Source organism: Barbatula barbatula (genome assembly GCF_947034865.1).
Source record: "Barbatula barbatula genome assembly, chromosome: 23".
NCBI lineage: Eukaryota > Metazoa > Chordata > Actinopteri > Cypriniformes > Nemacheilidae > Barbatula > Barbatula barbatula.
In genome coordinates this window covers 7,668,144-7,693,337 of record NC_136786.1, presented here as the reverse complement: position 1 = coordinate 7,693,337, position 25,194 = coordinate 7,668,144, and the positions used below count along the sequence as shown (strand labels likewise).

The 25,194-nt window shown below is 40.9% G+C and overlaps 2 protein-coding genes across 4 annotated transcripts; both read left to right on the top strand.

The window, feature by feature from the left end:
* Positions 1 to 2,371: 2,371 nt before the first annotated feature.
* Positions 2,372 to 8,400, top strand: LOC306888868 (uncharacterized protein). Of its 2 annotated transcripts, none has more exons than XM_079447403.1 (5): positions 2,372 to 3,579; positions 4,759 to 4,973; positions 5,077 to 5,268; positions 5,404 to 5,574; positions 5,735 to 8,400. In XM_079447403.1, exons 1-5 carry the CDS (start codon positions 2,531 to 2,533, stop codon positions 5,752 to 5,754), a joined length of 1,647 nt encoding a protein of 548 aa, XP_079303529.1. In that variant the 5' UTR covers positions 2,372 to 2,530; the 3' UTR covers positions 5,755 to 8,400. The 2 variants fall into 2 exon arrangements, with proteins under 2 accessions (XP_079303529.1, XP_079303528.1); XM_079447402.1 differs by having other exon boundaries at positions 2,403 to 3,579; positions 5,074 to 5,268.
* Positions 8,401 to 8,992: 592 nt separating this feature from the next.
* LOC306888867 (uncharacterized protein) lies at positions 8,993 to 16,067 on the top strand. 2 transcript variants are annotated; one of them, XM_079447401.1, is made up of 5 exons: positions 8,993 to 10,188; positions 12,248 to 12,462; positions 12,566 to 12,757; positions 12,928 to 13,098; positions 13,275 to 16,067. In XM_079447401.1, exons 1-5 carry the CDS (start codon positions 9,140 to 9,142, stop codon positions 13,292 to 13,294), a joined length of 1,647 nt encoding a protein of 548 aa, XP_079303527.1. In that variant the 5' UTR covers positions 8,993 to 9,139; the 3' UTR covers positions 13,295 to 16,067. The 2 variants fall into 2 exon arrangements, with proteins under 2 accessions (XP_079303527.1, XP_079303526.1); XM_079447400.1 differs by having other exon boundaries at positions 8,997 to 10,188; positions 12,563 to 12,757.
* Positions 16,068 to 25,194: the final 9,127 nt, after the last annotated feature.

Genomic DNA, 25,194 nt, shown 5'->3' with positions numbered 1-25,194 from the left:
TTGTGGTGTGCCCATGGGCGCCGTATAGGGGGGAAAAGTTAGGACAATTCCAAGGGCCCCTGACTGACAGGGGTCCCAACAAATAGGTAAAAACTAATTAATTTTTAATTATATTATACACTATATAAATAATCATCATTTAGTATATTTAAAATAATAATAAAAGGAATGATGTCTTTTATTTTACTTATTTTGGCAATAAAAGTTAAATATCATCAATGGACCAAAAAGTAAACATCCATATTGACCGAGCACTCCCCTGTGTCTGCATGAAATGCTTCGGTCCTGCCTCAGCGCACTCATCAGTGACGGTGTTTAGTTGCAGAAAGTCGCGTCAGAAACAGAGACAACTATGTTGTGCAGTAAAAAATCTGGTTTTCAAAAAAGAAAAAGAAACCAAAATTGAGAGAGCAAAGACAAAAGAAAGGGTGTCAATCTGTAACCCAGTTTTTCACCAAGAAAGGTGGGAAGCATTCAGTCAGAGTGGTATTAACCTGTTTTCCATAGTTAAATAAGTTAGCTAGCTGCAGGCTAGTGTCAGCCTACACTTCATCAGCATTGAATCAGTCCAGGTAAACGCTTAGCAAGATATTCATATTAAGTAATTGTCCATGGCCATTTTAGCAGACTTAACAACAGAACAGAGTCAGCAGCACCCCAGTCTCCCCATAACTGCACCCAGTGAAGAAGGTGAGCAACACTGTGTTAATGACTTTACCATAACAAAAAAGAAAGTGGAATATTTATTAATGACAGAAATCAAACACAAATTATTTTCTCACATAATGACCATTATGACATAAAAAAAGAAAAAAAAGAACCTCTTGTCTGTATTAGATGCATTTAGAAACAATGAGTAGCTCACCTCAACCTGCATGTAAATTGCAGACAATATTAAAATAATCCAGTTTGATGTGTTCATTTAGACAGAATTTTGGCTTTTAAACGACATCTATAGATACAGACCTTATTATTCCCACCATGAAGAGCAATTTATTTCACACACACACACACGCGCGCACGCACGCACGCACGCACGCACGCACACACACACCTAATGTATGTAATCAAGTGATGATAATACAGAGCTATAGGTAATTTGGGTCAATGTTCTGTAGTGTTAGTGTCATTTATTGGTATATATTTCCATTGTTCTTATTTGTACCATGTTAACTTACCTTTTAATTTGATGTCACACTGGTACTGTTAGTTTTGTTATGACCATATTCCAAAAACGGACATTTTTATGGTGGCTTTTAATCTTGCATCAAATAGTAAACTGCATACTGTATGTAGACTTGCATTTACAGATCACCAGCAGTAAATATTTTACTAGTACTAGTATTGCACTACAAGAAGCAAGACAGTTGCAAGCCTTTGATTAGAGTTATTTAAAGCTTTTGATTGGACAGTTAGGTCCTAGAGATGTGGTGCCAACAGCTGCACCGAGGGGGACCAATACGATTTTTTTGTCATGGGGCCCAAAATTCCTGGCGGCGCCCCTGGGTGTGCCAGAAATACAAGTAGTTCTGTCTTGGCAGGGTTCAGCGTATGATGGGTCCCAAGGATGCAGTATAGAGGGAGAAATTTATTCTGTGGGGCTTTAGTAGGGATACATTTGCTGGCTTTATTTAATTATACAGTATATTATGCAATACCATATTTTTTCATCAAACATTAAGATTTATTTACATGACTGCATTCTTTCAATTGTTTAGTGTTAACTTCCGCTATTTGATAACAGACTGTTTGAAAAGATTATTATACAGTACTGCTGGTCATTTTTTCATCTCTTTTATTTATGATTATTTAAACATGTATTTTCTTTTATTATTATTTTGTATTAGTTTGTTAAAAGTCTTTGTGCATTTATTTAAGACAATGTTTCATAAGTTCATATTACATTTATAAACATTTAACTTTAAAAAAAGGGTTAACAACAACATTACCATCTTCTGCTAATGTGAATAGACTACATCAAAGTGATATGATATAAAACTTGATATAAAATGTCCATATTTTTCGGGGGGCTCAGAATTGCCTAAACCTAACACTTAATATTTACAAATACACATACAAATATGAACCTGAAGTACAGGAGTGTTACAGGAGTTACTGACAGTGATCATGCCTGCATATAAGCTAATGGCGTCATGAAAAATAGAAGGAAATAAAATAACTAAACATAAATGACAAAAATGATTCACTGGAATACAATTTTCTAATATAACCATCAGAACAACACGTTTTATATATTTTAGACTGCCTAAAAGAGGAGGTGGTGGGCTCAAAATGTATACTATTTGGACTTTGTAGAAGACGTACTATCAATATGATCAACAGTATTTTTAGTGAATGGACTTTGAACACCAGTAGGGGGCGTTGTGTGTCTATACTGCTCCATTCTCCAGTATCTCCAAAGAAGAACAAAGAAACAATATAAACACTGTGTTAACGTGAAGTCTTCTGAAGACAGTAAGAAACAAAGACACTGACCTCGGGGGAAACGAAAATAAACCCGGATACCTTCATGAATATGTTTGACCTGAAGTGTGACAGCTCGTCAGATGAGGAGGGAGATGAAATGGATGTTGGAGACCCCACTTTAGCATCGCAAATATCCAGGTGTGCAAACATCTCGTCGGCAGATTTAGACGAGCTGGAGAACAGCCGAAACGAAGCGAGTACTGTCAAACAGACAGCTTGGGCGGTGAACTGTTTTAAAACGTGGATACGTGAGAAACAGATCAACATCATCGACTTAACCACCGTCGAAAAACCAGAACTAACCCCAGTGCTGCGGGAATTTTACGGATCCATTCGCACAAGTAAAGGAGAACTTTACGGTATCAGCAGCTATGTCGGACTCCGGGCTGGATTAAATCGTTTCTTCAATGACCCTCCTCTTTCTCGGGGCTGGAATCTGATGCAGGACGCTGAATTCAGACCCGCCAACAATGTTTTCAAAGGCATCGTTAAACAGACCCGACGATCGGGTCGGAATGTGACGACCCACCCCCCGATCTCACCCGAAGACCTGGATACATTAAAACACTCTTCTGCACTAGACCCTGGCAACCCCAGAGGTTTATTAAATAAGGTCTGGTTTGACATCCAGTTACATTTTGGATTCAGGGGGAAAGAGGGCAATCGACACCTGCGGACAGACTCCATAACACTTAAACGGGACCAAAATGGCCTAAAATATTTCACGATGGTATTACGGGATGTCTTCCGTGAATCAAAGAACCCAATTAAACGGGACAAGGACAAGAAGGGAACCGCTATGTACGAAGAGCCCGGTAACCCACTCTGTCCCGTCGCCTCTTTGGAGAAATACTTAAGCAAAATCCCACCGGACGCAAAAGCGCTCTACCTGCAGCCCAAAAGAACGCATGTGTTCAACGATGAGTTCTGGTATACAGCTCTGCCTTTGGGAATCAATAATCGGTCTCAAATGCTGCCCAGAATATGCAAAGAGGCCGGGACGCGAACCACATACACTAACCACAGTCTGAGGCTCACTGCGCTTCAAAAACTGACTGAATCCAGACAGATCATGACTGTGTGTGTGCACAGGTACGTCTGCCTAAACTAAAAGAAAATAATGCCAAACCTTCAGATTGCAAACGAAGTCGATACTTTTGGTCACAGAAAAATGAGCGCACATCTGGAGGCCGTAACGAAAGAGCAGACGAGGAGCAAAACAAGGCAGTATTGTATTGCTTTAAATGGGACCAGTGTATGGAATGCATCTTTGATAAACTAATCAACTGACAAACGTGAAAAACTCATTTACCTATCGAGTTTTTTCGGAAAATACATCCTTTCTGGCAATAAAAGTACATATGATGGGTTGATGTTTTCCTGTCTACTACAGTATCTGGATGCAAGACTGCCAACATGAAAGCCAAATAGAAAAAAACCCATTAAATTGATTTTAATTCTTCAAAAAAAAGTTAACCTAGTCAAAGTCAACCTATGATAATGTAGTTTAACAGTAAGTAGTCTGGATGCTCACATTGTTACTGATAATGCTGTTTGTTAATTTTTTTATTTTATTTATTTATTTATTTAAAAGGGACAATGCATATGGATGAACATAGCTTTTCAGCAATGTACATATGCCAAAATTAGCCCTCAGGCTATTTTACATTTTTGGTCCCATGTGCGGTCATCAATCAATACCTAGTAACACAGCTAAAACATTTAATTTAAACATGATTCGACTTAATTTAAAATTGAAATATTGGAAGAAAATACATGTCATACTCTTAGGAATAGCACTATATAAATCTATACAAAATAAATACAATACTACTCAAGTCAATAACTAGATGACAGAAAGGGGCCAATGAATTGTGTTGATTTGAAAATAGTCTGAAGGGACAGACACGGGAAGGGATTTATTAACATGAAAAACGCAAAAATGTTAATTCAGTGGTCATTGTTTAATCATAATTTTTCACAAAAGTTTCACGAAGATGGTCTTGTCTGTATAATGCCTATGAATACCTTAAAGCTTTAAACAAATAATGCAAGAGTAATATAAAACAATTCCACGTGACTGTCATGTTCTGATACAATGTGATGTATTATGTAATAATCTTGTAATATACACAGTCCAAATCCAATATTCCTTACAATCCCTCCTTCGCTCTTGTCTACTCACTAAACATCACTAAGCAAATGTCAACATGTAATCTACACATTCGAGAGCCATTTTAACTTTTGTTGTTTAAATTTGTCCTTCTGCAGTGGCCATATTGAGACGAACCCTCAGTTGCAGCAGGAATCTGCTCCATATTCAGCCAGCAGTGAGATCGACTCCAGCTCTGTGACACAGGAGAGTCTTGTGAGCAGCCACGGCTGGTTAAAACAAGAACCAGAAAATGAAATCATTGAGTGGGAAAATATCAACTCGGAGGCCCCTGTTGATTCTGAGCAGTACAACACAAACAATGCCATCTCCAGTACGTCACTATTCATTCACTGAGCATCATTAGCATCTTCAAATAGAGAGATGCGTTTTACGTATATAGACAAAACATGACCACCAGCTCTCTTTCTCAGCAGCAACGACCCCGATGGAGGGTTTACCCCCCAGTGTCATGCTGACCATCAGCAAACTTCAGTGTCTGGTGGAGAGCAAACAGCAGAAGATTGAAGCACTGGAGAAACAAGTGCAGGACCTACAAGAAGATCGCAAGTTCCTCCGGACACAGATCGAGAACCTCACCAGCGCTCGTGTGGTTCAAGTACCAGAAGGTGCGGTGAAAAGCTAAATGATTTAAATAAACATCTTTCTCATGAGTGATATGAGTGCTTTTGTTGTTATGCAACCTCTTTAATATGGTTTTGTACTTCCTGCATTGACAGTTTACCGTTGTTCATTTCTTACAGCGAGCACCTCTGTGTTTCTACGGCCCAGGTCACACAAGAGACATCATAAAAGCAAGTCTAAACCATGTGACAGTGATGAGAGCTTTACTGATGGGTCTGATACCAGTGATTCATCTGAGGAGTTGACTAACATCAAGAATAAAAGACACAACAAGAAGAAACGGAAGAGAGGTAAACAACACATAGCGCTTGCACAATTTTGGAATTGAATAGTGCAATTTTATCTGTATAAATAAACAATGTATTTGATTGAAATGTTTTAATACATTGTAATAGCAAATGTAACACCAAACATATTGATTTCAAGCCATTTTCCATCTTTTCTGAGCAGGTTATGTGCAGTGTGAGTAAGCACTTTCAGCCTTCAACAAGAAGAAGCTGAGTGGAGTTTTCTGCTCAATTCCAGGCAAAACTTTTATGAGTGAGCCCGCTTGTGCCCAGGGCTAAAGCGTAGGCTATACCTTTAAGAATCTTAGTTGGGACAACGTTCCTGGTTGTTCCACGTTGATGGCTGAACTGTTTGCGCCACAAGCAGCATTATGCAGAACATCATCATCAACCTGCCCCTCATCACAGAATTGCACCTAACAGCTGAAGAGAGACAGTGTTCCTCTGGTGAGTCTGTGAGGAAATGTTGGTCAGCTATATGTCTAGCTGTATGATCCTCACAAATGACACAGGTGATGGCTTTTGCCTTTAACTGTTGAGAAAGCAAGGACATTGTCCATGTGGACATGAGAATGGACAGGGCTGTTGTGTGCATGTCGGGCCATGGAAGTATAGCAAGAAATTAGTGATATGAAACATTATTGTTGTAATACTGTACAAATGTGACCCTGGACCACATAACCAATCATAAGGGTCTTTTTTTATAAATAAGCTTTACATGGTTTGTTAGGATATGACAATATTTTGACGAGATACAACTATTTGAAAATCTGGAATCTGAGGGTGCAAAAGAATATTGAGAAAATTGCCTTGAAAGTTGTCCATCGGAGGCACTGTAGCAGGCTGTTGCTAAGGTTGGCTAAAGAGGTCTGTTTTAACACTTCTTACAGTTCTTCTCTATTTCTTTGCCTCTTCAACTCCAATGTCAAGTTGGTCCTTCTTTATGGAGAAAAAATAAAACAACCATCAGGAAAAACCAGACCTTTATCAACAGCTGTCTACACAGAAGCCTTCAGATCTGCTGGCCAGACCTGATCAGAAATTGCGATTTATGGCAGAGGACAAACCAGCCTTCTGTAGAACAACAAATCAGAAAGAGAATTCAGAGATGGATAGGGCACACCTTGCAAAAACCAAGTACAAGCATCACCAGACAGGCCCTGATGAAAAAGGGGAAGACCTAAAAACTAATGGAGAGGAGACTTTGAGCCAGATACCAAAGAGATGGGCCACACCTGGAAAGAGCTGGAAAAATTGCCCAGGACCGCAGCAGACATTGATGGCATATGCTCAGAGAGGAGTGAAGAGGATTAAGAAGAAGAAGAATGTATTGTAGGCTATTGCTACAAATATAACGGTGCTACGTATGACTGGTTTTGTGGTCCAGGGTCACATAATGATAATGTAGTTATACTTTACTTCCATAGACATACACTGTAAAACTGTAGTCTTGCAGCATATTTGCTAGTAACTTACTGTAGATTTAATTACTGCTTAATACTACTTTCCTAGAACTGTTTAAACCTTAGTTTAATCAAAATTAAAACACTTTTAATTTTAAGATTCAAAATGAGCAAGAAGAGACACTGCAAAAAATGACATTCTTCCAAAGCATTTGTGTCTTGTTTTCTAGTAAAACTATTTCAAACGTATAAAACTACGATACATTTACAAGAAAAGTGACCTAAGATATTAAGTCTTTCGATTTACTTTAGTTTTATGAAAGAAAGTATAAGAGAAGGTACGTTTATGTTTCATACTAAATTGTAAATTAAAACTACAGTAAGTTACTGGCAAACCTGCTGCAAAACTATAGCAAAGTTTTACAGTAGACACAGCATTTACTGAGGAATCATTTGTCACATTGAACAGAGCAAGACTGACCTATAAACTCAAACAAGTGAAGAGGTGGCTGTAGTTTTTCGGATATCAACCAATTTTAATGGTTTATGGGTACAGATGAAGAGTTTGGTTCCAAAATGAGTTAACTCCGTATTTATCTTTTAAATCTTGTTTTTTTATTGTGCATTCCAATTAGTATCAATCAAACTGCAGTTGGTTTGTTTTGATTTAAGCCACGACAGCTAAAAAAAGACAGCTAACTAACATATGAAAACAATAAAAAAGATGATTTTAGAAAGGTAAAGTTAACTTATTTTAGAATCGAACTCTTCAAATGATTTCCATATTTTTGTGTCAGAAAATCTATTTCTGTTAAGTCATTTTTGTCAAACATCAGTTAAGAAATGTAAACACTTTTAGAGTGGTGTTGCCCTGTCCAATATGGTGGTGCTCTCAACATCTGCATTGAAAAATCCCTCAATGACGTTTCTATTTATGTCCATGTTTACTCCCACATGTTTTAGCAAATGATTTACTGTGTATTTTTTTCATTTGCACAGATTACTAAATATACTAAAGCAAATCTTTGGCCTATGCTAAGATGTTTTGACATGATACTTTTATTTATTTATTTTTTAACAAGGGTTTATGCAATAACAAAATGACATTACATGTTTTGTTATATTTTAGTGATATGTCTTATAATTCATGTTAAGTTATCAGTTACAGTTCAATTTAAACTCACAAATCAACAATTCTGTTTGTGAAATGAATCAATAGTCCTCCCAGAAATGTAACTGATTATACAAATTGTTCTTGATCTATAGGTCTTTTTATTGTCACATTTATTGTTAGTGTGTGCTGTTCTTTCCTTATGTTTTTATATTATTTCACCTGGAGATTTTGTAGCTCAGTGGCTATTTGTATGATGTTTCTTTCTGTCAGGATCATACACCTTTCAATGTCCAATAAACTACAGTATTTATTATTCTTTGTTGTTTGTTTTTACACCAATATGTGTTGGAGCAGTTTTATGTTGACTACTCGCTTGAGCACACTAAATATAAATAATAAAAACCAATGTGCAGAACAAATATGGCAGAAACAAAGCTATATTCAGGGGGAGAAGCGGGGGGAACCCTGAATTAAGGGGTAGTAATGGACTGATGATGAATTTGAGATCAAAGATTATTTCAACCTACGAATACGTGTATTGATGGTCACTTCAAATTTACTGTATTATAGTATCAATAATTTCATGAATATTTGTAGTTGACTAACCCCACAATCACAACTGACTTATCACTTAGTCTGCCAGTAATTGTTTAACGTGCGTTTAACCTGGAAGTTCACCAGATCTGAAGATTTACTGTAGATAAAAATATAGCCAAATATATACATTTGTATAAACGATGCGATAGATAAAATGCATTGTGACAGAGTAAAGAAAATGCTCCGGCAGTAAGATAGGATTAATTAAAATAAAATAAAATTCTAGATGAATGTAAATCTCTTGCCAACACTCCAGTACAGTAGGTGGCGGATATTCGCCTCAAACGTAAGTTGCCAACCGCTGTTTAAAGAAAAGGAAGAACACCAGCGTTGTAAACACTCCTGGTTGTCTGTACGGGTGATTATCTCTCTTACATCATAAAGCGTTGGCTTTTTAAGGACATTGACCTCCGGAAAACTCCCGATACGGAAGAAAATAAACCCGGAAACCTTCATGAATATGTTTGACCTGAAGTGTGACAGCTCGTCAGACGAGGAGGGAGATGAAATGGATGTTGGAGACCCCACTTTAGCATCGCAAATATCCAGGTGTGCAAACATCTCGTCGGCAGATTTAGACGAGCTGGAGAACAGCCGAAACGAGTCGAGTACTGTCAAACAAACAGTGTGGGCGGTGAACTGTTTTAAAGCGTGGATACGTGAGAAACAGATCAATATCGATTTTAAAACCATCGAAAAATCAGACCTGGCCCAAGTGCTGCGGGAATTTTACGGATCCATTCGCACAAGTAAAGGAGAACTGTACGGTATCAGCAGCTATGTCGTGCTCCGTGCTGCATTAAATCGTTTCTTCAATGACCCTCCTCTTTCTCGGGGCTGGAATCTGATGCAGGACGCTGAATTCAGACCCGCCAACAATGTTTTCAAAGGCATCGTTAAACACATCCGACGATCGGGTCAAGATGTAAAAATACACTACCCCACGATCTCACCCGAAGACCTGGATACATTAAAACACTCTTCTGCACTAGACCCTGGCAACCCCAGAGGTTTATTAAATAAGGTCTGGTTTGACATCCAGTTACATTTTGGACTCCGGGGGAAAGAGGGCAATCGACACCTGCGGCCAGACTCCATAACACTTAAACGGGACCAAAATGGCCTAAAATATTTCACGATGGTATTACGGGATGTCTTTCGTGAATCAAAGAACCCAATTAAACGGGACAAGGACAAGAAGGGAACCGCTATGTACGAAGAGCCCGGTAACCCACTCTGTCCCGTCGCCTCTTTGGAGAAATACTTAAGCAAAATCCCACCGGACGCAAAAGCGCTCTACCTGCAGCCCAAAAGAACGCATGTGTTCAACGATGAGTTCTGGTATACAGCTCTGCCTCTGGGAGTCAATAACCTGTCTCAAATGCTGCCCAGAATATGCAAAGAGGCCGGGACGCGAACCACATACACTAACCACAGTCTGAGGCTCACTGCGCTTCAAAAACTGACTGAATCCAGACAGATCATGACTGTGTGTGTGCACAGGTACGTCTGCCTAAACTAAAAGAAAATAATGCATTGATTGCAAACAAAATCAAAACAACACGTCGCTCCATTACTGGAGATGGTGTTGTTGTATTCTTGCTTTAAATGGGGGCCCGTGTATGGAATGTTAGGGCAGGTGTGGCACCGATACTCCAAAAGTGGTGGGGCAAATTTCGATACTTTAAAATAGAACCGAATTTGAGCTATCAATAATAAGTTAACTAAATAACCGGTTTTCAGTGCCAGCTTATTAGACTAGTATGGGGACTCGCATTAAACTTATAAAATATGAAATTAATGAAAATATTTAAAATTTTCAGACATATTTAAAGGGGTAGTCCACCCTGTGTTCTGATGAACACAGAGAAAGCTTTTAGAATGTTTACAGCCAAACAGTTATTGGACCCCATTGACTAATAAAGTTGGAAACATAGGATTTTTAGGGCAGGTACGATTGCGATTAACACTTTTTAGATATGTCTTGGGCAATTCTGAAATCACAGTCTTTGAAGTCTTTGATTCGGTGTTTTATAAAAATCACTACGAGATTTAGCCTATGCGTGGCAACCCTCGTCCAAACATCGTCATTATAAATATACTTTATTATCATGAAAATACCTGATAAGGTTTGAAGAACAGCATTAGAATATGCCCATTGGCCGTTCCTGGAACTACAGGTGCGTTCCTAATCGTGCACTCCTGCACTATTCTACACTATTGTGTAGTATTAAGTGTGAGTAGTGCTTTCACATTGCGAATTTCTCAAAAAAGAAGTGCACTTTAAGTACCCGGATGATGCACTTTTTCTACCGAAACTATGAAGTGTGGAACTGTGGACACTTCACGCACTCAACAGTCGCAGTATCACTTACGTAGCGGAAGGCATTTCAAATGATACACTTCAGCTTCTAAGCAAACATGTTTTTGGGGGGGTCAAGAAAGAGTTTGCAGTAGGCCTATATTTCCTCTCTCACTGCAAAACGCTCTGTGACTCTGGATGCATTTTAAATTCACAGTAATGCACTCCTGTCACATTACATTACCCACGTGCCTTTAAATAAACCGACTGAATGTGGGTTATTGTGTTTATATGCTAGGCGGAAGATGCAAACATGTTTTTGTGGCAATCGTCACATACCGCTGTGCTAGTTCAGCTTGCATTTGAAAGAGGCATGTTCTTCTATTGCGTTGCCTCTTAAAGGGTAGTCGCACTACAGCACCCCAGAGGTCAAAGCACGTAGTTGCGGGCCCTTAAAATACTTGATGTGAAATCAAACGACAACAAAAGTATTTGTCGAAATGTTTTCTTGTCGACGTCATCGATAATGTTGATCACTGGTTACAGCCCTAAAACACACATCAGAACTAAAAACGTATCGTGCACCAAAAAAGCTAAAAAACTGGTCAAAGTCAAGGCGCTGTCGGTCAGTTGGGCATACCAAGATGGAGCACGATTGCTTTCTGGTGTCTTCACCTCCTGCCATTGGATTAGCATTCTATGGACAATCCAGTCATTTATATAGATCAATGGTCTGCTGCCAGTTTCATTTCAAAATGTAATTGATGTTTTTATACATCCAATAAAATCGCAGAGACCGATGAAAGCCACGCCCACTATTTTTGTCATTTAAAATTCCATTTCACTTGGAAATGCATCAAAAGACGGAAGTGAAAACCATCACAACTTCCGGTTCATAGGAACTTATATAGAGTAATATAAAACAATTCCACGTGACTGTGTCATGTTCTGATACACTAAGATGTACTATTTAATAAAAATCTTGACCTTGGTTAAAATCAAATGAAGAGTTTTTATTGAGCATCCCAATTAATATAATTCAAACTGCAGTTAAATAAATAAAACCATAACATAGTATATTTTTAGAATGTTTTGAGTTATCTCATGTTGGAACCAAACTCTTCAAATATTCCTAGCATTCTTACATCTCGTTCGCTCTTACTTGTCTAATGACTAAACATCACTAAGCAAATGTCAACATGTAATCTACACATTCGAGAGCCATTTTAACTTTTGTTGTTTAAATTTGTCCTTCTGCAGTGGCCATATTGAGACGAACCCTCAGTTGCAGCAGGAATCTGCTCCATATTCAGCCAGCAGTGAGATCGACTCCAGCTCTGTGACACAGGAGAGTCTTGTGAGCAGCCACGGCTGGTTAAAACAAGAACCAGAAAATGAAATCATTGAGTGGGAAAATATCAACTCGGAGGCCCCTGTTGATTCTGAGCAGTACAATACAAACAATGCCATCTCCAGTACGTCACTATTCATTCACTGAGCATCATTAGCATCTTCAAATAGAGAGATGCGTTTTACGTATATAGACAAAACATGACCACCAGCTCTCTTTCTCAGCAGCAACGACCCCGATGGAGGGTTTACCCCCCAGTGTCATGCTGACCATCAGCAAACTTCAGTGTCTGGTGGAGAGCAAACAGCAGAAGATTGAAGCACTGGAGAAACAAGTGCAGGACCTACAGGAAGATCGCAAGTTCCTCCGGACACAGATCGAGAACCTCACCAGCGCTCGTGTGGTTCAAGTACCAGAAGGTGCGGTGAAAAGCTAAATGATTTAAATAAACATCTTTCTCATGCGTGATAACTGTATCAGAATAAATGTGGGTGGCTTAACGTGCCATACGCTTTTGTTGTTATGCAACCTCTTTAATATGGTTTTGTACTTCCTGCATTGACAGTTTACCTTTGTTCATTTCTTACAGCGAGCACCTCTGTGTTTCTACGGCCCAGGTCACACAAGAGACATCATAAAAGCAAGTCTAAACCATGTGACAGTGATGAGAGCTTTACTGATGGGTCTGATACCAGTGATTCATCTGAGGAGTTGACCAACATCAAGAAAAAAAGACACAACAAGAAGAAACTGAAGAGAGGTAAACAACATATAGCACTTTTACAATTGTGGAATTATGTATGGAATTTTATCTGTATAAATAAACAATGTATTTGGTTGAAATGTTGAGATTAGATGTTTTTTTTAATACATTGTAATAGCAAATGTAACACCAAACATATTGATTTCAAGCCAATTTCAATCTTTTCTGAGCAGGTTATGTGCAGTGTGAGTAAGCACTTTCAGCCTTCAACAAGAAGAAGCTGAGTGGAGTTTTCCAGGCCAAACTTTTATGAGTGAGCCCGCTTATGCCCAGGGCTAAAGCGTAGGCTATACCTTTAAGAATCTTAGTTGGGACAACGTTCCTGGTTATTCCTCGTTGATGGCTGAACTATTTGCACCACAAACGGCATTATGCAGAACACCATCGTCAACCTGCCCCTCATCACAGAATTGAACCTATGAGGAAATGTTGGTCAGCTATATCTCTACCTGTATGCCCTAACAAATGACACAGATGATGGCTTCTGAAGCCTTAAACTGCTGAAAATGAAAGAACATGCCAATGTTTTGACTTTAGAGGGTGCTCTGATACCATTGCTGACTGAAAATGATGGTGCGCAGGGCTGTTGTGTGCATGTCAGGGCGTGGAAGTATTGCAAGAAATTTGTGATATGAAACATGATAGTTGTTATACATATATGATAATGTATCCGTCGACATATGTAGACACTGCATTGACTGATGCATCATATTTCAAAAGTGCCTTCATATCGGACAGGGCAAGACTGATCTATAAACAGTAGTTTTTTGGATAGAAAGAACAACATTTCTATTTCTCAACGAGTACAAATTATATACATATTTTTGTATCAGAAAATGTACAGACGTGCTCAAAATTGTTGGTACCCCTCCACAAAAAAACAAAGAATGCACAATTTTCTCTAAAATGACTTGAAACTGACAAAAGTAATTGGCAACCACCATTGTTTACTCCATATTTAATAGAAATCAGACTTTGCTTTAGATTTTTTAGTCAACATAATATTGTAAATAATAAAACAAATGAAAATGTCATGGACAAAAATTATGGGACCTTTAGATGCAATAACTGCAAGCAGATGTTTTCTGTAGTCCTCAATGAGACTTCTGCACCTGTTAACAGGTAGTTTGGCCCACTCTTCCTGAAAAAACTGTTCCAGCTGTCTCAGGTTTGATGGGTGCCTTCTCCAGACTGTAAGTTTCAGCTCTTTCCATAGATGTTCCATAGGATTCAGATCAGGCCTCATAGAAGGCCTCTTCAGAATAGTCCAATGTTTTGTTCTGATCCATTCTTTTAGCTGTTTTGGGTCAATATCCTGTTGGAGGACCCATGACCTGCGACTGAGACAGCGCTTTCTGACACTAGGCAGCACTTTTCGCTCAAGAATGCCTTCATAGTCTTGAGGTTTCATTGTGCCCTGCATAGATTCAAGGCACCCTGTGCCAGATACAGCAAAGTAGCCCCAAAAGATAACCGAGCGTCCACAATGTAGGTATTGTGTTAACTTCTTTGAAAGCTTGATTCTTTCGTCTGTGAACATGATGTGACTTGCCAAAAAGCTTCAGATTTGACTCATCTGTCCAAAGGATTATTGTGGCTTGTCAATATGAATTTTAGCAAATTCCAGTCTGGCTTTTTTATGTTTTTCTTTCGGGAGTCCTCCTGGGTCTTCCATGGAGCCCACTTTTACTCAAAAAGTGATGGGTGGTGCGATCAGAAACTGAGGTACAATCACCTAGAAGTTCAGCTTGTATCTGTTTGGCAGTTATTCTTGGTTCTTTTTCTACGATTCGCACTATCCTTCTGTTCAATCAATTTGATTTTCCTCTTGCGAGCGCAGGGAGGTTGGCTACAACTCCATGGATCTTAAACTTACTAATAATATTTGCAACCGTTGTCACAGGAACACCAAGCTTCTTGGAGATGGTCTTGTAGCCTTTAGCATGCCATGCTTGTCTATTATTGTCTTTCTGAGCTCCTCAGACAACTCTATCCATTGCTTTCTCTGGTCCATGTTCTGTGTTGGGCACACAATGATACCAAACCGCACAGTGACTACTTTTCTCCGTTTAAATGGGCTGAATGACTGACCACACGATTGAATACATGTCTGATACTAATTAAAGTAAAAAATTAGTTTGAAATATCACTATAATGCAATTATGTATTATCTTTTCTAAGGGGTACCAACAAATGTGTCCAGGCCATTTTAGGATATCTTCGTAGAATCAGTACTAAAGGCATGCAAGTATACATGATACAATAGCTTTTAATTTCATCACTCTCTTTAGGAGGAATAAAGCATTATTTCAATGAGCTTTAAGGGTCCCAACAAATTTGAGCAAGTCATTCTGGTCAAGAAATGTAAACTTTTACGTGTGTTCTGAGTGGTGTTGCCCTGTCCAATATGGTGGCGCTCTCTACATCAAAAAGCACTTAATAGCGTTTCTATGTATGTCCACGTTTACTCCCACATTGTTAGAAAATAATCTACTGTGCATACTTTTTATCAATACAAGTAATAAGTATAGAGATTGGTCTGTATACTAGCGGTGTAACATAATACAGATGAATCAAATCTTGGGTATATATGCTGATATTGCTTGGACATCATTTCTAACTTTAATTTTTTTATATCACTACCGAGGATGCATGGAATCATATTACATGTTTTCCTAGATACATATATTTTAGTTATATGTCTTATAGTTCATGATCAGTTATGTGTTTCAGTTCAACTTTACTGCAAAATTAACAGTTTTATTTTATAATCAATAGTACTCCCAGAAATGTAACTGAATATACATATTGTTCTCAATCATTCTTGTAGCTGTTTTTGTGACTGAGACATCGCTTTCTGACACTAGTATAGAATGTATAGGTGTTTTAAAGTACATGTATTGTATTGTTTTTACATGTGATGTATTACCCATCTGCCATCTGTACAGAATAAAAAAATAGGAGTTGCTTGTGTTTTTCACTGCACTTTTAGTGTCTATTGTATACAGTTTTGTTTAAACGGCCAAACATCTGTTTGTCTATACAACTGTTTTTAATCAGGGACTGTCACTCATGAATATCTTTCAAATATCTGAAGTAAATTATTGACATCTTTGAACTAGTATTCGCAAAGCCTCACGCTGCCCGGTGCATGACGATCTTCCAAAATCGTGGTCTGCACCCTTTAGATGTGTACCTCCATGTGTTGATCCTTCCTAGACACAACTGTTGCTGCGTTTTTGCTTTCGAGGGGTGAATCTATCCATACTAGGTCCTCCCATTTGGCCTTGCCCTGTCTCCCCTCATCTTTACGAAGGTCTTGGAGGCTGCCCTAGCTCCCCTTATGAAGCTTATTGTGATACACACAAAGTATGTACACAATTGTGTAATGTTGTGCTTTATTTTCTTATTTCTTACTTTGTATTGTTTTAATTTTATTCACCGCATAATTTCTTTATGCAGCGGTTATGTTCAAACATCTATTGTTAATTGGGCCATATAGAGGGGAAAATAAGGGACTCTTATTTTGACACTTTGATTGGAGAGTCACGGGAAGGACAATGAACTGCGAATGCGTCCTCAGATCAGCAGAGGAGCTGTGAAAGCGCAGATGCGACTCTCCCGTCTCTTCTGACTTTATTCCTGTTTTACAGGGTACAGTAATCTGGCTGCGGGGTCTCTGAAATCGGGACCTGCATTATCCTCAATTATCTCAATGACTGGCTTATATTAGCGCACTCGAGAGATGTATTATGTGAGCACAAGGATCATGTTCTCCAACACCTCAATCATTTAGGCCTTGATGTCAGTTGGGAATAGAGCAAGCTCTGCCCCATGAGAAGCATCTCTTTTCTCGGACGGGAGTTCCACTCGGTCTCTTTGATGGCATGCCAAATTTTCGAAAGAGCACAGTCGGTGCTGCCCTGTCCGAATTCTCTCAGACAGAAGACAACGGTTCCACTGAAATACTTTTGGAGGCTTCCGGGGAATATGGCATCCTCAGCAGCTGTAGTTTACCTGTGTCTGATGCATACTGCATGAGATTGTTTCAACACCTGGCTGCACGCCTGGTGTCCAGGCAAATTTCGAATGACGATCACTCACACATGCCATCAGAGATGAGAGCAAGCTCTATAAATGGTTAAATCACCTTACCTTCATTTACTCTAGATTTTCGCATCATGTCAGAGATTTAGTTCTATTCCAATGACTTACCCTTCGTTGCCCAAGGTTCCTCACCAACCCCATGTAACGGAGGTATTTTTCTCTATGGGGACTTTTATTATGAAAGGGTTTTCTCTGGCGTGCGCCGGGAAAGATAAAGAAGAGACGTCTGGGAAATAAGAAAAGAGCATCAGTTTTTTCTTCGCGAGGCAGACACGCCATGTTTTTGTACTAGAGGTCGACAGTTTTTCCGTTGCAGCTGTAGTGTAAGGCAGTGGTGCACGTTCGGATTAAGTTTCGTGATCTTCGTGTACATCAACATTATGATGTGAAACTGTAGACGCAGCTAAAACAGAGGTTTTTACTCAATCGCGTCATCGGACAGAGATCGGGGTTGGAGATCGGTTGAGAGCACGAGAGAGAGTTGCTAGAGCCGTGAGTTACCTTGGAACACGTATGAATGCGTATGTGAGCTGATCGTTTGATTTTGAAGTAGTGATTCGTTTTTTTATTGAAAGACGTTTTTTTGTGTGATCTAAACCAGTTAGCTATGCGCGCCACGTGCGAGCCGAACTGAGCTGCGCCATTTTTGCTCCGGACATTTCCTGAGTTTCACCGGGCCACGCAGAAATTTTCTGTTTTATATATTGTTTTATTATTTCCCTGCCATCCTTACGACATCTCACTGTCCTGTCTCAGCTGTTCACGGATTTATTACAACTGTGGTTCAGGTCATCGCAAGTCTTCACGAGTCCTCGCAAGTCATCATCGCATCAAAGTTGTCGTTGTCACAGCCCGGTACCACGGTTCGGTACGCGCACACACACATACACGAACATTACACTGATAACGAACTGAGTTCTGTGCAATTGAGTGTTTGAACTTTCAATTTGAACTGTGTTTGTGATAACTCTGTTTGTGAAGACTGAATCGTAGAATTGATTCATGAGAATCATTTAAGGGAATCATCTGTGTTGAACTGTGTATGTAATTGAGTTGTGGTTTTGTACACTTCGAACACTTTTGAGGTGTTAAAAAAGGGGTTTGTTTACAAAATGTGAATCATTTGGTACTATTGCAAGGAAACGAGAAGTCTTGAACTGTTTATTTGAATTTTATTTTTTTGTTACCTTTTGTTATTTTATTGAACAGGCCCTTCCAGCAGAAACATAATTTATTAAGGGCAAGAGAATAAATTACTAATTGTTAAATTTGGACATTGAATAGTTATTTTTGAACTTACCTTGGGGTAGGGGCGTCTCACTTATACTGTTAGGATTAGGTGGGTGGGGATGTGAACTTTAACTTATTCTTCACCACATACACTTCAGGAAGCCACCGTGTTGACACACTCGCCTGAAGCCTACACTGCCTACTCCTTTAATACCTTCGAAAATGGTGTAAGGTAAAACATATACACATAGAGTGCATACTGAGGCTCAAAGCACCGGAGTGGGGAATAAGATTCCTCCGCTCTTAAGTCTTCCAGGGTAGTGTTTTAATTTTCCCCTACGAGGCGAGACATACAGTCCCGTTACATTTGGCGTCACGAACAGGATAGAATTAAACTGTATTTACCTTCTTGTTTTGTCTCACACGTCCCTGGGCCTACAAGCTGAAGAATGGCAGAGTTTGAGGAACTAAGGAAGGAGATGGCGGAGATGCAGAGGCGGTTTGCCGAACAGGCGGGAGCACTCGACCAGGCAAGAACCGAACAAAGAGAGGCACTGTCACTAGCAAGAGCCGTCATCGAGCATCAAGCTACTGCTCAAGCACCCCCAGCTGCCATTTATATTCCCAGGGACAGGAAACTGCCAGAGTTCAGTGGACGTTCGACCAAGACTGGAGAGTTGAGCGTTGAAGAGTGGGTTGCATCAATGAAATCTGCCTTTCAAGTGATGAGAGTACCTGCAGAAGATCGTGTAGAGTTGGCGAAACAGAATCTCAAAGATGAAGCCAAAGCGACTGTGAGGTTCATGTTGGGTGATGGTGAAAAATCTACTGATGATATATTTCAAGTCCTACTAGACACCTATGGAGACAAAGTACCAATTGGAACCAGACTGAAAGATTTCTACGAACGAAAACAGATGCCAGGTGAAATGATACGCTCATACGCATATGACCTACAAGAAAGACTCAGCCGAGTTCAGCGCAGAGAGCCAAACAGAGTTCCAGGGGCCGAAAGTGTGTTAAAAGAACAACTTGTCCTAGGACTTCGAGATGATTTTCTGAGGCGTGAAATGAAAAGGCGAGTTAAAGAGGATGCAAGTTTGACTTTTGTTCAGGTAATGCAAGCCGCAATCACTTGGGCTGAAGAAGAAGAGACTCCAACGCCGGACATTCCAAAACACAGCCCCCGTGTCAGAGTGGTGAGTGCTGATGCGGAGCATGCTTCCTCTGCGTTAACACTGGAAAAACTGCATGAAGCCATACAGAAGATTGCCGCTCGTCAAGATGAACTTTACCAGGCAGTGCACAGTAATAGTAGGGTACAACTTCAACAGAGTCGTCCAAAAAGACAACCCCTGAAGGACGGTGAGGGCAGGTACATCTGTTATTCATGTGGTGAACCTGGGCACACTAGCAGGAACTGCCCACAAAGTACTGCAGCAGCTACAGTGACTGATCAGTTCCGACGTTCTACAGGGGCGCCTGGAACTAAGGTAGGACACGTTCCATCAAGTACAGCTCAAACCAGCCCTGGGCCATCTATGATAAGAAGTCATACAGCTGAATGGACTGACGACGGGACAGAGGAGTTGAAAAGTGGTGCATTTGGAGATTGTCTGACTGTTGAAGTTAGAATAGCTGGTGTTAAGACAAACTGCTTACTGGATACAGGCTCAGAAGTGTCCACTATAACGGAGTCACACTTTAGGAAGCACTTCGGAGAACAAGAGCTGAGACTGTCATCTGCTCACTGGGTACGACTCACTGCAGCTAATGGACTTGACATTCCTGTGCTAGGATGCCTGCAAGCTGACGTGGAGTGTATGGGGAAGGTTCTCCCAGGAAAATGCATCTTTGTGCTGACAGACATGAGCACAAAAGCAGAGGAGATAAAGGGACTTTCAGGAATCATTGGAATGAATATAATCAGTGAATTCAAGTCTGTGTTTGACACCGGAGAGAATGTGAAGTCGGCCAACAAATATGGACAACCTGCAGAAGCAAAGATACGAAGGGTGTTAGCCAGTGTCGAGAAAACCGAAACCTTGAGTCCTGATGGCAAGATTGGGTTTGTCAAAGTTGGTGGAAAACAGGCCGTCATCATCCCTCCATTAAGTGAAAAGGTGTTTGAAGGTCGTTGCAGAGTGCCACCTAGAGTGAAGTGCCAAGTATTAATCGAGCCCACCACTGGAGTGAGTCTACCCAAGGGACTTCTAGTGGCCAATGTGCTAACAAAAACTGAGGACGGTAAAGTTTCTGTACGTGTGATGAATTCAACCGAGCGAACAATCAGACTTAGCCCAAGATGCAGAGTGGCAGTAGTGTCTAAACCACAGGAGGTGTTAACCGAGAATACACTAGAATTTGAGGAGGAGGAAGGGACACTGCATGTCCGACGAGTGGCGCATGTTCAAGCAGTCGAAATCTCAGATAACCCCCCAGTACCAGTCCTGGTGAATTGCGAAAAGCTCACCCCTGCCCAAAGAGAGGAACTTAACCAGTTGTTGGCAAGGTACAGGGACATATTCTCCAAAAGTGACAGTGACTATGGGTACACACAGTCGGTAACGCATGACATTCACACCGGTGATGCTCCGCCAGTGAAACAAAGGCACCGTAGAGTACCGCCACATGTTTTCCAAGAGTTCAAAAAACACGTGCAGGATCTAGTGTCGCAAGGCATCCTTAAGGAGAGTGCCAGTCCCTGGGCATCCCCAGCAGTGATCGTTGTGAAGAAAGACGGCAGTGTGCGCTTCTGTTGTGATTACAGGAGGCTTAATCAGGTCACATGCAAAGATGCATATCCACTTCCCAGAGTGGAAGAATCTCTGGACGCACTGGGAAATGCTCAGTTGTTCTCCACCCTAGATCTTACGGCCGGCTATTTCCAGGTAGCAGTAAGTGAGCGTGATCGTGAAAAGACAGCAGTCACTACCCCATTTGGACTGTTCGAGTGGACGCGGATGCCGTTCGGGCTGTGCAATGCGCCAGCAACCTTCCAGCGCCTTATGGGAGTAGTGCTCGGGGATTTGACCTTCGATGTCCTCTTGATATACCTGGATGATATTATCGTGTTTTCTAAAGACTTCAAGAGCCACTGTGAGAGACTAGAGCTGGTCTTTGATCGACTGAAGCGGCATGGCCTAAAGCTGAAACCTAGCAAATGCTTTCTCTTCAGATCTGAGGTAAAATTCTTGGGTCACGTGATTTCCTCTGAAGGAATCCAAGTCGACAGTGAAAAGGTTAGTGCATTGGATACTTGGCCTGTGCCTAAAAGTGTGAAAGAAGTGAGACAATTGATTGGATTCATGAGTTATTACCGCCGGTTCGTACCAAAGTTTGCTCAACTAGCAAAACCATTGCATGCGTTAATGGGCAGCAAAGACAAAAGGAGAGCCTCTGAACTGTTCATGTGGAGTAGCGAATGCCAGGCTGCATTTGACAAATTGAGACAATACCTGTTGTCACCACCTGTCCTTGCTTACCCCAACTTCGGCCTTCCTTTTATCCTCACTACAGATGGAAGTCAACAGGGCCTCGGAGCTGTATTGAGCCAAAAGCAAGGTGGAGCAGAGCGCGTCGTTGCCTTTGCTAGCAGAGGCCTGAGAGGATCGGAGCGGAATGACAAGTACTATAGTGCATTCAAACTGGAGCTGTTGGCACTTAAGTGGGCTGCAACAGAAAAATTTAAAGAGTACCTTATGTTCTCCAAGTTCACTGTAATCACTGACCATAATCCACTGCGTTATCTGGGGACTGCAAATCTTGGTGCAGTTGAGCAGCGCTGGGTGGCCCAGTTAGCGGAGCTAAATTTCGAGGTTCTGTATAAGCCTGGAAGATTGAACACCAATGCGGATGCTCTTTCAAGGATTCCCTCCAGTGAAGTGCCTGAACAGGAAGACACAGAGAAGGATTTCATCAGACTGAACTCTGAGGAAGTGCGTGCATGCCTGTGGCCCACGCAAGACTCGAAGCCGGGCGAAACTGATGTTCAAGTGACCGTACAAGCGTCTATCAAGAAAGTGCTGACTGGTTACAGCTGGAATGAAGTAAGGGAGCTACAAAGAAGTGATGTCTTGATGGGTCCTATGTACAATGCACTGTTCAAAGACAGAAAACCAAGCAGGACAGAACAACAGAGTATGCCACCAGAGTCGAAAAAGCTTTGCAGAGAGTTCGAACGTCTTCGATTGCATAATGGAGTGATGTTTCGATGCATTCTTGATCCAAGGGATGGAGAAAAAATTAGGCAGTTGGTTGTCCCGGGCCCATTACAGCGTTCAGTTTATGATAGTCAACATGAGCATGGGGGTCATTTCGGGGAAAGGAGTACCCTGACACTGATGAGGCGGAGTCACTATTGGCCTAATATGTCTAAGGATGTTCAAGGATGGATAGCACAGTGTAAAAGATGTACCCTTGCAAAGGATGTATTTCCAAGAATCCGAGCTCCGATGACTTGTAGCAATGTCACTGCTCCTTTAGAAGTGCTGGCAATGGACTATACTCAGCTGGAAATGTCTTCAGGAGGGTATGAAAATGTACTGGTTCTAACTGATATGTTTACCCGGTTTACAGTTGCTGTCCCAACCAAGAACCAAACAGCGAGTACCACTGCAAAGGCGCTCATTAAGCATTGGTTTGTCTGCTACGGGTGTCCAGCTCGTCTGCATTCAGATCAGGGAAGATGTTTCGAGGCGCAAGTGATCAAGGAACTCTGTAAAGCCTATTGTATTGAAAAAAGTCGTACAAGTCCCTATCATCCTCAAGGAAACTCTCAGTGCGAGCGGTTCAACCGCACAATGCATGATATGCTGAGAACGTTGACACCGGAGAAGAAGAAAGACTGGAAAACTCACCTACCTGAGCTAGTGATGGCTTACAACAATCACGTCCACTCATCTACTGGCTATTCTCCCTTTTACTTGATGTTTGGGAGGGATGCGCGACTTCCATTAGATGTGTTGGGTGGAAAGGATTTGGAGGAAAGTGATGCAGAAAACTTGGACGAATGGGTAAAGAGTCATCATGATCGACTAAAGACTGCCGTAGAAGTCGCAAATACGGTCGCACAGGAAGCTTCCAAGAGACGGAAAAGAGTGTATGACCGCAAAACCTCTGGAGCGCTTGTAAGGCCTGGGGACCGTGTGTTGCTACGTAATCACAAACATAGGGGCAGAAATAAGATTCAAGACAAGTGGGAACATGCACCGTACATTGTAGTAAAGCAGAATCATTCAGACATACCTGTATTTACTATCAAACCAGAAAAGGGGGGTCCCTCCAGAGTAGTACACAGAGATCAGCTCCGTCATTGCACATTTTCTTTGTCACCTAGTATGCCACGTACAACCACATGTAGACACGTAAACCACTCAGATACAGAAACCGAATTCCCAGAGCTTGTGTGTTTTCCAGCCACTGCACATAGACAGAGTACAGATAAAAGGGTGGTACCGATGGAAACCAATGATGTAGAACAAAGAGGGGGGGTAACACAAGAACAGGAGAATGTAGTGGAAGATGTGGTCTCTGAAGTAGAGTGGGGAGTACAAGAAGTTTCTGAGGATGCTGACATTTCAGATGCTGAAAGTGAACATGTTCCAGAGCTCAGACGCTCGCAAAGACAAAGCCGTGGTAAATTACCTGTGAGGTATAGAAGTGATTATCTAATCGCATTAGGTTAAAAGGTTTACTGATATATATCCGTATGATCTTGTTTAAGATTGAAAAGAATGTGTTTTGTATAATGTTGCACTTTAAATTGTTCTGTTTATGTTACAGAGACAGGCTGTCTGGAGATGTCGATGGTATGGCAGGGTTTAGCAGGGGGGAATGTAACGGAGGTATTTTTCTCTATGGGGACTTTTATTATGAAAGGGTTTTCTCTGGCGTGCGCCGGGAAAGATAAAGAAGAGACGTCTGGGAAATAAGAAAAGAGCATCAGTTTTTTCTTCGCGAGGCAGACACGCCATGTTTTTGTACTAGAGGTCGACAGTTTTTCCGTTGCAGCTGTAGTGTAAGGCAGTGGTGCACGTTCGGATTAAGTTTCGTGATCTTCGTGTACATCAACATTATGATGTGAAACTGTAGACGCAGCTAAAACAGAGGTTTTTACTCAATCGCGTCATCGGACAGAGATCGGGGTTGGAGATCGGTTGAGAGCACGAGAGAGAGTTGCTAGAGCCGTGAGTTACCTTGGAACACGTATGAATGCGTATGTGAGCTGATCGTTTGATTTTGAAGTAGTGATTCGTTTTTTTATTGAAAGACGTTTTTTTGTGTGATCTAAACCAGTTAGCTATGCGCGCCACGTGCGAGCCGAACTGAGCTGCGCCATTTTTGCTCCGGACATTTCCTGAGTTTCACCGGGCCACGCAGAAATTTTCTGTTTTATATATTGTTTTATTATTTCCCTGCCATCCTTACGACATCTCACTGTCCTGTCTCAGCTGTTCACGGATTTATTACAACTGTGGTTCAGGTCATCGCAAGTCTTCACGAGTCCTCGCAAGTCATCATCGCATCAAAGTTGTCGTTGTCACAGCCCGGTACCACGGTTCGGTACGCGCACACACACATACACGAACATTACACTGATAACGAACTGAGTTCTGTGCAATTGAGTGTTTGAACTTTCAATTTGAACTGTGTTTGTGATAACTCTGTTTGTGAAGACTGAATCGTAGAATTGATTCATGAGAATCATTTAAGGGAATCATCTGTGTTGAACTGTGTATGTAATTGAGTTGTGGT